The 12,679-nt window shown below is 33.8% G+C and overlaps 2 protein-coding genes and 1 long non-coding RNA gene across 3 annotated transcripts; 2 read left to right on the top strand and 1 right to left on the bottom strand.

Moving 5' to 3' along the window:
* Positions 1-2,622: 2,622 nt before the first annotated feature.
* On the top strand, positions 2,623-4,526 carry LOC127903674 (uncharacterized). Its single transcript, XR_008056411.1, has 3 exons — positions 2,623-2,855; positions 3,334-4,333; positions 4,422-4,526. It is a non-coding gene; the product is annotated as an uncharacterized LOC127903674 (long non-coding RNA).
* A 96-nt stretch (positions 4,527-4,622) lies between these two features.
* Positions 4,623-6,546, top strand: LOC127903672 (ubiquitin-like-specific protease ESD4). Its single transcript, XM_052444052.1, has 6 exons — positions 4,623-4,804; positions 4,893-5,063; positions 5,149-5,580; positions 5,667-5,762; positions 5,861-5,989; positions 6,107-6,546. Exons 3-6 carry the CDS (start codon positions 5,332-5,334, stop codon positions 6,503-6,505), a joined length of 873 nt encoding a protein of 290 aa, XP_052300012.1. The 5' UTR covers positions 4,623-4,804; positions 4,893-5,063; positions 5,149-5,331; the 3' UTR covers positions 6,506-6,546.
* Positions 6,547-6,725: 179 nt separating this feature from the next.
* LOC127898784 (uncharacterized) lies at positions 6,726-9,104 on the bottom strand. Its single transcript, XM_052431272.1, has one exon. The coding sequence runs from the start codon at positions 9,102-9,104 to the stop codon at positions 6,726-6,728; it is 2,379 nt and encodes a 792-aa protein (XP_052287232.1).
* Between the last annotated feature and the right edge of the window lie 3,575 nt (positions 9,105-12,679).

Raw genomic sequence — 12,679 nt, 5'->3', positions numbered from 1 at the left:
ATATTTTTTAAATAAAACATTATATTTAAAAAAATATAATCATCTATTTAAAAATTGATGATTTAACATATTCACATTATGCGATTAATTTGTTTAAAGTTCTCCAATAGTGCACCACTTTCTCCAATGACTTCCATTAATTGCAATTAATTTTCTCTTAATCACAAAACTTTTCTTACTTTTTTTGCTTGGATGTTCTATTAATGGTGCCATGCCAAAATGTTTAGACAACACCAAAAGTGGCAATGAAAATTGGTGCGAGTTTCATTCACAAAAATATTGGTATTGTTGCATATCAATTAAAAAGTAAGTCATTGGAGGAGTTACTATAAATACACTCACTGAAACTCTTAGCATCATAGGGTTTTTTTTGCAACCGTTAATTGGCTCCATAAATTCTATTACATAAAAGAAATAGTAGGGACTTATGACTCTAATTACTCCCTCAAAATCATTTCCTTATGATTTATAATTCACAAAAAGAATGTAATAAATAAATAAATATCTAACTCGCATATACATATAAATAATGTGAATACGTCAAATTGTTTAAAGTTCTCCATCAATTTTCTCTTTATATTGTTAAAAAATATAATTATATTTATGATTATAATAAAATAATAATAATTATTATAATTTATTTAATAATTATTATATTTTTTAATTAAATAGAGGTTATTTTATAAATTTAAAATTATAGGGGACAAATTCATATTCTAAGATTTCAATAAAATAAAATTGAGTGTAAGGGATTAGACGAAATTTTATAATCTAAAATATTTTATAATATTCACAAATACATTATAAATAACATTCAGCATAGGGGGCTGAATAAAATTTTAGGGCTAAGCCGTAAGTTACATTAAACGTAACTTAGGCAGACCCTAAAATTTTTATAAATTGAGTTTTTATTAAAAAAATAAATTTTTTAATTTTTAATGAGACTTTTATTAAAAATTATAAAATTATTTTAATAAATAAAATTTTTAAAATTATTTAATAAAAATAAAATAAGATTGTTAAGTATCTAAAATATATTTTAAATATTTTAATATCTTAAAAGATTTAAAATTTAAATTTTTATTAATAGAGGTAAAATAATTTATTTAATTTTTAAAAATTTTATTAAAAATAACTAAATAAATAAAAATTTTAAAAACAATTTATAAAATCAAAGAAATATTTATAATCATCAAATAAACTATTCTAAATGGAGTCCAGCTACGTTGCGCTAGCGGTGTCATACCACTTCTTTTGTCTTTTTGAGAAATTTCTATACAAACCCTCTATTTATTTTTATTTAACATTTTTTTCATAAGTATTAAACTAATTTCCACCTACATCTATAGGTACATTTTTGTTAACACCTTATATTATATCATATTTATAAATTTTTTATCTAATATTCACTTATATCACAATGCCTGTCTTTAACTTTTTTTTTTTTATGGACCTCTTTACTATTTTGAAATTGAATAATTAGCATGTTTAATTTAAAAACTTACACTCCTTTTTAATTATATTTTTTAAAAATATTAGTTTTTTTTACATTCACTCTCAAATTTCATTTAACACTTGACACTCTTTTTATTTTAAGTTTTTTTTATAAATATTACGGTACTGTTTTCTGAGATTCACAATAAATTATGTAATTCAAATAGTTCCATTATAAAAATATTATAATTTTTCATACTTTTATTTTTATCATTGTTATTTAACCATTTGATTTGCTGTTGTAAATAATAATTCATCGTCTCCAAATAGGTATTGAATTAATTTTATGTAGCATGGACTGACATTATATTATTAAAAAAATTTATTCCTATACATGAAAGATAATTTTTTTTTACTAAATTATAGTTTAAAACAGCCTAATGTAATAGAAAATAATGCAATACAACTTAATACAATAAATAATGACGCACCGAATGCACCCATAAAATAAGAATACTTGAAATAAATAACATGATAAAAATAAGAGTAATAAAAATTATAATACTTTTTGAACTATTGGGATTACATAATTCATTATACATGTAAGTAAAAAGTACTATTAGATAATATTTATTAAAAAATTTATAATAAAAAGAGTGTAAAGTGTTGCATGAAATTTGATAGTATATTTAAAAAAATATCCTAATAATTTTTTTTAAAAAAAAGAGTGTAAGGTTCTAAATTAAACATGACTATTATTCAATTTCAGAATAATAAAGAGGGGTATTATGATACAGGTGCAAAATAGAATAAAAATAATATTAAATATGTAAGGTGCTGATTGAAATGTGTCTATGGATGTAGGTGAAAACTGGGTTAATACTAATGAAACAAAGTTTAAATAAAAAAGAGTGGAAAGGTCTTTATTAAAATTTACAGTAGAGCTGCCACAATAGATAAAAGAAATGTTCCGGTATCACCGTTGTAACGTAGGCAAACCCTTCGAAACAAGCATTTAATAGTTATTAAATATCATATATGGAGAAAAGGAAAAACGAAGTGACAAAGAGATTGAGAATGAAAGCAGAGGCGGAAAAGAGTTTTTTTTTTTTTTTTTTTTTGGTTTACTTGGTGTTGGTGGGTAACATCCTTCTTAAAAGTGGGAAATTTACACTAATAATCAAAAAAATTTTGCTTTTTTTCATCTTAACCCCCCAAAAATATTTCTATCAACATTAGCCATTAAACAACATTTGAGTCCAAAATACCCCTCCCTCATCTCTTCCCCAACACTCCCTTTCTCTCATCTCTCCCAAACCGATCCAACTCCCATCATCGGCGGCGACATCAACCCTCGTCGGCGGCAGCTCCATCTCTCACCGGCATCCGATCTACGATCCACAACCTTCAACAAAACCTAGGTTAGTCATTTTTCTTATTTTCATTAATTTAAAATGAGATTTTAGAATAATAATAGTTATAGCTTGAGATTGATAATGGTGGTGATGATGTTTGTGGTGGTTGGTGGTGTTTGGGAGTACTGTTTTTGATTTTGGAGTGATTGCGCTTAATTTTGGGGGTGGGAAGGGAGGGGGGCAGGGCGCGCGCCGGCGCCCATCGCTAGGCAGCAGCGCGCGCCCATGCGCGGCCTGCGGTCGCACCAAATCTGGTGCGACAGCAAGCCTCACGCACCAGATTTGGTGCGACAGCGCCTGCTGTTGCACCAGCTGTGGTGCGACAGGCGCTCGCCTGTCGCATCAGCGTTTGTGCGAGAGGGCCTGTCGCACCAGTTTTTTGGAGCGACAGGCGCCTGTCGCACCAGAAAATTAGAGTTTTTTTTTTTACGAGTAAATTTTTTATTTCTGTAAATATAATGTAATAATTTTATAAATATTACAGATACATGGCGAAATCAGAATCACCGGATATTGAAGTAGGCAAGATGTATTTTCGTTATGCTGATCACTTTCCTGGTCGAATTTCGAGCATGTGTATGTTATCTTCGGTCGTAAAAGCTATCGAGGAAAAATTAACAAAGCGGCAGTAGAGTATGTTCAAAAAGGATATATTTGGGCATTTCTTGGAGTGTCGAAGTTTTCCATTTAGTGGGGTAATTTTGCATAATCTTTTACTGCATCAAGTGGCCCATGAAGAAGATAGCCGTGAGGATCAGTTATGGTTTCAAATTGGTAAGCATTTGATTCGCCTGTCAATTGTCGAATGGTGCTTGGTTACTGGACTTTCATTTGGTGTTGATACCAATGAAAAAAATGATGAAATGGAGCAGAGGCTACGGAATACGTATTTTGGTGGTGTGCATCGTAAGATTAATGTGAAGCAATTTGATGCCGTATTTAAGGAGTTGAATTTCGAGGAAATAGACGATATGGACGCATTAAAGATTGCGCTGTTTTATTTTGCGGACAGAGTACTAAATGCAAGAAAAAATCACTGTCAAATTAATTTCGATTGGCTTGACCAAGTTGATGATATTCAGTACTTCCGAAAGCGTCCATGAGGTCTATTGTCGTGGGAAATGATTTACGAGAGTCTTGACAATGCACTGTTCGAAAAAGACGAGAAATTTAAGAAGACTCGGTTGAAAAATCCAGATCATAATATTGAAAAATACAATCTTTACGGATTTATGTCTGGGGTGCAGGTGCTTTTTTTGTTTATTAATAAGTTTTATAGTATTAAATATTTGATAGTTGTTTTATTTAATTTTTCACTTTGGTTGTTGTAGGCTTGGATTTATGAAGCAATCGGAGGGTTACCATCAACATGGGTCGTCAAAACGAAGAGTAAGATTCCCCGCATTCTGCAATGGAAGCCTATGGCGTCTTCGAGAATCAACTTTGCGGAGGTTTATTCGTTTTTCAACGACGAATCTCGTCTTGTAAGTAATATGTATTACTTATTTTTTTAACTTTACTAAATTTAAGTTGGGTATACTTACTTAAATTTTTCAATTAAATTTATGGCAGACGGACGTTTTACAAACTCTTGAGCCAAATTCAAAGGAGAGTAGCAGAAAATATTGGCTCTCTGTGAAGGATTACTTGCCAAGCATTCCAGACTGGGTTCATAAGGTCGGTATACTGTAAGTACAAAATTTTTTTTTATCGAAATTTTTGACTTTTCATTTAGTAATTTTAAATGATACTTTATACAGCACCAACCCTCAATCAACGCGCCGTCGGTTACAAGACAATCGGACGAGCATGACGATCATGACGACATACCAAACCCAATACCAGAGCAGCGTCATGACACTTTTGAGCAGCGTCATGACACTTTTGAGGATGAGGTGGCTGTTGATGACCACCCGCAGCAAACAGACAACTCTGATGACGCACGGGATTCTGAGGTTATAAATAATATACGATATTTTTCACTTTGGTTGTTATTATTTTTTTATTGTTATTCTAAAGTTTTATTTTTTTCTTTTGTATTAGTCGAGGACAAAGCAGTTTAATGATTACGTACGACGACGGCTGGATAAGATTGATCGTAACGTGTATGAAATAAAGTCAGAATTAAAAGATTTTAAAGAAACCGTTGTTGGCTTCATCGACACATTTTCTAAACGTCCAAATAAGGATTCTCCCACTGCACGCTCGTATGCAGTAAGCTAATTTAAATTAAATAATTATGTTCGTTTAACTTTTAATTTGATGATTATTTAATATGTTCTTTTTGGCGATTGTACAGGCCCCGGATGACTATGGAGTGTATACTGACGTGGGCAATGAAAATTTGTCTACGCCCACGTCATTGGTTAGTTTCTACGGGGATGTTAGTGGGGAGTCTGTGCAGGTGTTCACAGAGGTGCCTCCGGGCGTTAGTAAGTTCGGCCGCGCGTACATACCGTCGTATGTTTATAACAGTCCTTACATGATTCCTCCGGTCAGGCGAGGACAGAACGTCCGGAGGTTACCTCGACCCCAAATCATGGAGCATGCGATTGACATGAGTACGAGTGTGGATGTAAATCCACTGAGAGGATTGGAGGACTCTAGTTTGTTTGCTGAGTTTGATCGATGGTTCACTGGTGATATCAGAGTCCGCCGGAACGTCCAGCACCCGCGGTCATTCTTTCAAATAATTTTGGGGACAGCTTCGATGGGATGGCTAGGCGATGAGGTATTTATATTTTCCTCGTGGTGTATACTGTTGTGGATTTGTGTATAATTTTTTTTTAAAATCGTAATATTTATGTTTCTCTACAGCATATTCACGAGTATCTCCGCTTGATTAGCGAGAAACAACGGCAGTATCCAAATGCCTTACTCCAACGTGTCACACATACGGACACATTTTTTTGGGTAACGTGCCGACAAAACTTATAAATACTATTTAATTTCTTTAATTATTGCCTTTAAGTTTTATTAATTTATGCATTTCTTGGTTATCTATGTACTAGGTGTTCTTGAATCAGTTATGGAATAACGGGAATTGTGCAGTCGATTCAATGGTATTCGACGACCGCTTGAATAGTTATCTTTGTGGGCGACAGAACACAATGTCAAAATCAATGACGGATGTCGATATGGTATGTATTTTATTACATTTCACATGTTCTATACTGAAAATATTCGAGGAGTTGTTTTTTCTTTGTTGTATTTCAATTTCATATATAACGAACATGTTTTTTAATTTGTATATGCAGTTACTCATCCCTGTTAACTTGGACGGCGCGCATTGGGTACTAGCACGAGTTGACTTTCGGAAAAATAAAGTCTGGATTTATGACTCATTACTCACATTTCGCGACGACAAAAGGTACAAGTTGAAATTCAAGCCACTTGAAGTTATATTCCCTCGATGGTTGGAATATGTTGGCTTCTACAATATACGACCTGAGTTGCGGAGTGAAGACCCGTGGAAAGTTATCGCAGTTAAGAGCGCGCCGCAACAAGAAAGAGGCACTGGCGATTGCGGTGTTTTTGTATTGATGGTTACGATGTATTTAATGTTCGGGCTTAGGTTGGAGTTTAACGCTAGTCATGTCGAGTACTTTAGAAAGAAGATTGCGGTTGATATATTTAATGACGATATTATATTGTAGACCTATGTAGTAATTTCAATGTTGAAATTTACATTTTTTTTTATTTCCACACTTAATTTTATATAATTTTAATGCCTCACATTTTGAACTTTAAAATAAAATAAAGTTTTATGAATAATAAAAAATTTAACCAACGAAATACAAAAAACAATAACAGTTTTAACCAACGTAACACAAAAACAATAATAGTTTTAACCAACGAATAACACACAAAATACAACTAACTTCGAGTCCACGCAATAGGATTCTTACATCGCTTACGATTATGGCCAAGTTCATGACACCGGCCGCATCTTACAGTCCGCCGGTCAATGTCCTCGCCAGCCGAGGGTATTCTGCGCTCTTTACGACGTCCAGGTGGCGGTGCCTCAACTGGTGGGTATACCTGCAGCTCCTGAATTTCATCTGGAACTTCCCAATCAGCCACATCACCAACTGGCTCCACTGGTTGTGCATAAGCCATCGCCAACGATTCTGTAGTGTAAAAGTCCGAGCAAAGGTTAATAAAATCCACCCGGTGTGTTAGACACGCCGCAATTGCATGAGCACACACAAGCTGATCAAGCTGAAACACTCTGCAGGAGCAAGTTCTCTTTTGCAAGTCAACCAACCCTTCTTTAAGCCCACCGCCTATAACTTGAAAGCGATGCGGAGACACCGGCCGAACTATCATTCTTTCAGCTATAGTTCTCCTCTCAGTGACTATTTCATCCGCCCATGTTGTTAGCCGAGTAGTCATTGATTCAGCCATAATTTTTCTATCATAAAACCATTGCTGCAATGTTTTCCTGAAGTGATCAACAAGATGAGTAACAGGAAATTTTCGAGGTTCCCTCATGAAAGCATTAACACTCTCCGCGATGTTGGTGGTAAGAATGTTGTACCTCCTACCTTGAAACTGAGACCTTGCCCAATTACACGTACCGACATTATTTTCTAGGTAATCAGCCGCACCCGAGTGGATCATCCACAACCCTTCAAGTTGTCTCTTAAATTCCTCGTGGCCATATGCTTTTGCTGCATTAATAAAGGCAGGTTCAAATTCATCCCAAAGAGCTTTGGACATTCTAAATTGTGACTTAATGTTACCTTTGACGTGGTAAAAACAAACGCCATGAGTTGCATTGTGAAATACTTTAAGAACGGCTCTCCTTATGGCAGTGCATCGATCAGAGATAATTACCAACTCAGGTCTATCACCAATCACTCCATGTAACTTCATCATAAACCATTCCCAAGCATCATTATTTTCTGAATCCATGATCCCAATGGCTAACGGATACAATTGATTGTTACCATCAAGACATGTTGCCACGAACATGCTTCCACGATATAATCCCTTCAGATGAGTACCATCTACAGCAATGACAGGCCGAATGTACTGCATAAACCCCTTGATGGAAGATCCGAGTACTACAAAATAGTATAAGAAATTACCATCTCCATCATGCTCGAGGTGAGTGACTGTACCCTCATTCGCTGTAGTTAGTACGTGAGAGTATTTAGGGAGCAAATTGTATGACTCTGCAGGGTTGCCGCGTACTATTTCAAGACCAACTTCTCTCGCCCTATATGCCTGCTGGTATGTTAACTGAACACCGTATTCCTGTTGCATATCTGCTCTTATGTCATTGGGAGTATAAATCCTCTTATCTTGAATATATTTTTCTGCGATAATATGACCGACAACCCGGCTCCTTACTTGATGACGTCCATCAACCAATACCTCATTATGACAAGTGTGTACATTATCAATTCTCTTCACCACCCAAGGAACATGTTGCTCGTTCGAACTTCTAGTTGCTCGAATACGCCATTTACATGATTCTGAACAACAGTGAGCCTCGAAACGTGTCGTAGTAGACCGTGCAATCTTGAAATCAAACTTATCTCTAAAGGCCACCTTGCGTAGTTGTAATATAAGCTCATTCTTCTCAGCAAATAGCTTACCCACGCTGATATCATCTGAGTCACAACTGCTAACAAAGCTTGGAGCAACCATGTTCGAAGGTAAAGTTGGAGCAAGACTTGTAAGGGGGTCAATTCTCCTTCTCGATCGAACCATAGAAGGAATAGGTCTATTGCCTCTGTTATTCACAGGAGTATTGTCTTCACACTCATCCTCATCCTGAAACGACGGAACATTCGAAGGACCGGCTCCTCCATCATCACCATCATTATTGAAACGAGTGCCCCGCCTTGTATTATTAGAAGGTTCTGCACAAACATTATCCCCCTCTGTCTCATTATGAAAATCATCATTGTCCCGAAAATCATTGTTGTGATACGGAAAATATTGTTGCTCCAACGACGTTGTTATTGGAAATACCGTTGCTCCAACATCCTGTAACGTAACGCCATTATCATCAATGTTGTCATAATTGTCGTGGATTGGAGAGTAATATTGCTGCAGCGATATTGTCCTTGGCAACACCTCTTCATCATTATCGGGGCCAGACATATTTGCTCTAAACGAAGTTTCTGTATCGACATGTGGCTCAATACCTTCGCTCGGAACTCGAGGTGATGTGGTCACGAATATAGGAATGCATCCAAAATTAGCTACGTCAGATGCCATATGCAACACAACCCTCACCATTTCATCATCACATATATCCATGGGCATTGCACATATACGATATAATGTGTTACTAGACCTCAAAGTTGTCTTCATTGTGATACTATAGTCATTAGGATTTATTTTTAACACCTCGTATACTCTTGCCAATAACTGATCAAACAGGTAATTTTTTCCAACCAAAAAAGCTCGATTTTTACCATTCACGTACTCCATACAGTCATTCTCTAATGTCTCCCACCAACCATCGTAACACAATTCAAGTACAACTGAATCCATTAAGCCTGAAATTAAAAAAAAAAATTTATTTCAGTCCTAATTAAAATAATACAATTTTAATAAATCTCCAAGAGTGGGTGCGACAGGCTGCCTGTCGCACCAAGGTTTGGTGGGACAGGTGCCTGTCGCACCAAGTTTTGCTGCGACAGGCAGCCTGTCGCCAGATTCAGATTCACCCGACTGAGTTCAGTAAGTTCAAAAAATAATTCATACCAGTAAGTGATGTCGATTTGTGTTGAATCTGGATAGATTATGATCGGATATCACTTTCACAGTTGTCTTTTGCGGTCGCCGTTGGCTGATGATTCAAGAATGAAAATCTGCTTTTGGTTTGGCGAGATGGGAGAAACAATGTTGGTTTTGTTCTGTAAAGAAGGGTAATTTGGGAAGAAAGGCTTGTGTTTAGCTAATGTTGATAGAAAAAAATTAAGAGGATTAATTACGAAAATAATAAAATATTAATGGTTATTTTTATAAATTTCCCCTTAAAAGTGGAGTCCATAAAGGAGGGGGTTGGCTTTAAAACATATGGAGAAAATTATGAATGTCGGCCGAAACATATTCTTCAATTGTTTGTTACAGAAAATGTAATATAGTGGGCCGGTGTTCACTCCAGAGTAAGTGTCATGCCATTGTCAGATATTATTTATTTATTTATTTGAGGTTCATAAATTCTTTATGAGATGCGCTCGGCATCACATGATCAATTCAGGATCACGACAATCACTTTATTTAAAAGTGGAGAGATTCGGCGAACAAAGCATCAAATTTTCTTAAAATCTTTTTTATTTGTGTTGTTTCTCTCGAGGATGTGAAAGTGGACAAAACAAATGAAAAAGCGTACAGTGACAAAGCAAATCGATTTTTCTGTGCCTCCTACGGCCACGTATGTGTTGCATCTGTGACACTATAGTACGCGTTTTGTCTTTTATCTCAGGTTATTATTGGATTTAAAAGTAAATGATCCAACGAGCAATAGATGGCCACGTTTCTGTTAAAATAAAGGACAGAAAAAATTATATAGTGGTTAGAATCTATTTAAAGGTTTGAGACATATTTGTGTAAGATAAATGCAATTTAGACGGTGATGAAATACAAAATTATTCATCAATGATTACCATTAGTGTAAAAATTATAATTTTAACGTTTGGAAGAATTGATAACTGTTTCATCGTGCCGTGAGTCTAAGCTCACATGCACCTCTTTACACTAAATTTAATACTTAGCAATTTAGTGGTTTAATCACCTTGAATTAAAAAAAAAAATTCAATGAAGGATCCCGATTTGACTTCATTGTAGTCATTCATTATGTTGAATCAACTATTTTATAATGCATGACAATACTTGTAATTTTAGACCCTTGGATTGTATTTGTATTATCAAAGGCCATTTAAAGGTTGTGGTTGCAAGTTCACCAAAAATATAATGTAAATGCCCACATTTGATCAACCTAGAATTTACCTATATAGAGGCAAGAGATTTGATGATTCGATGTGTAGAATTTTAGAGGTGAGTTTCCTAGAGAATTTTAGAGTAAATCTAGAGTGAATTTTATGGAGAAGTGTAGTTAATAAGAAGAGATTTCTTTTTTTTCTCTTCTTCTTTATTTTAAATTTTCTTATATTATATTTTTATAAATTTATTAAATAAAATAAATATTTTATTTACTAATATGAGTGGTTAATTTTTTAAGCGAATGTGATGAGTAAAGGCATAGTGGCTAATTTTCTTGTATTATACTTTTACAAATTGTTTGTTTCACTATTAACCTGGGAATCGAGGTGGCCAAAGATGCAGGATGGACCCCTTTGACTGTCGAATCGGATTCAAAAGTGGTGGTTGATTTGGTGCTGCGTAAGAGGAGCAGTAGAACAGAGATTTTTTTTGGAGCATTGAAGATATCCAAAGCAAAATTGAGGGAGAGAGTATGATTGTAATCCAGCACATTCCAAGGGAACGTAATGCAATGGCACATGCTATAGCCAATACAGCATTAGCATGCAGTGATGATTGTGTCTGGAGGGGACCTTTTCCCCTACAAATCATAAATGTATTCACCCAATTGCTTTAATGAAAGCATTTCTTCTTTAAAAAAAAAATAGTTTATTACAAAAAATATAATGAGTTCGACTATTGATACTCCTTCATTAATTTCATAAAAATTTTATTATATTACAATTATATTTAAGAATAAATTTAAATAAAATAAAATTATTTACATTTTCTTTCTCTTTTGAATTTTATTTTATTTGCACGATATAAATTTTTTTGTTATCACTAAAATAATTTAAATTTAAGAAGTAATCCTCTAAGCCAAAACAAAATTCTTATAATAAATATAACAACTTAATTAAGATACAACGTAGGAAAAAATAAACTAAATAAAATTTTATCCCTTTACAACTAATTTTTTAAGGATTCTCAAATTAATTGCTAACTCAATAAACCCAAAATTTATAGGGAGGATAAAATTATATTAAACCCATAAAATATTCATTATTTTTTAAGTATAAAGTTTTTTTTTTGATTTTTTTTAAATTTTTTTCTTTAGAAATTAAATAGTAAAAAAAAATTTAAGAGAGGAATATAAATATTAAGTCGAAAAGAGTGAGAAAACTATTAGAAATTAAAAAAAATCATAAATAAAAAGAATATTATTTAAAAAATAATATTTTTAATATTAAATAAAAATATAATTAAAAAAAGAGTTTCAATACGATTTTAATTGACTCGAATGTGACAAAGGCGCTGCCCGAGAAGAAAATTGGTGGGCAGTGTTTTCTCCGAAGTAATTGTCATACCATTACCGGATATTATTTATTTATTTTATTTGAAGTTGGAAGTGGACGAAATTTCTTAAAATCATTTTTATTTTTCGTAAATTTCCCCGAGGATTTGGAAGCGGACGAAATGAATGAAAAAGGGTACAGTGACTAAACAAATAGATTTTTTTTGCGCCTCTACAGCCATGTCTATGTGGTAACTGTAACACTATAGTGTGCGTTTTGTCTTTATCTCATGTAATTATTTGATTTAAAAGCAAGTGATCCAAGGAGTAACAGATGGCCACGTTTCTTTTAAAAATCGGGTAACCCTATGTTACGTTGAGTGTAACATACACATACTCACATCAACAGTAACAAATCTCGTCATTTTATTGTTGCTGTGAGTGTGTGTATGTTACACTCAACGTAACATAGCAGTGGCCTTAAAAATATATTGGTGAAGTCAGTTAAGAAGAGGTAAAAATAAGGACAGATAAAATTATACAGTCGTTAGAAACTATTTAAAGGTTTAAAACAAATTTGTATAAGATA

This window comes from Citrus sinensis, chromosome 7 (genome assembly GCF_022201045.2).
Source record: "Citrus sinensis cultivar Valencia sweet orange chromosome 7, DVS_A1.0, whole genome shotgun sequence".
In the NCBI taxonomy this organism is placed as follows: domain Eukaryota; kingdom Viridiplantae; phylum Streptophyta; class Magnoliopsida; order Sapindales; family Rutaceae; genus Citrus; species Citrus sinensis.
This window is presented reverse-complemented; position numbering and strand designations above follow the sequence as displayed.

Bases quoted from the DNA above. Each gene is read 5' to 3' on its own strand.
- LOC127903672 (XM_052444052.1), top strand. From the start codon at position 5,332: ATGATTCCTCCGGTCAGGCGAGGACAGAACGTCCGGAGGTTACCTCGA. The intron at 5,581-5,666 runs GTATTTATATTT...GTTTCTCTACAG, and splicing joins TGGGATGGCTAGGCGATGAG to CATATTCACGAGTATCTCCG. The intron at 5,763-5,860 runs GTAACGTGCCGA...TCTATGTACTAG, and splicing joins ATACGGACACATTTTTTTGG to GTGTTCTTGAATCAGTTATG.
- LOC127898784 (XM_052431272.1), bottom strand. From the start codon at position 9,104: ATGGTGAGGGTTGTGTTGCATATGGCATCTGACGTAGCTAATTTTGGA.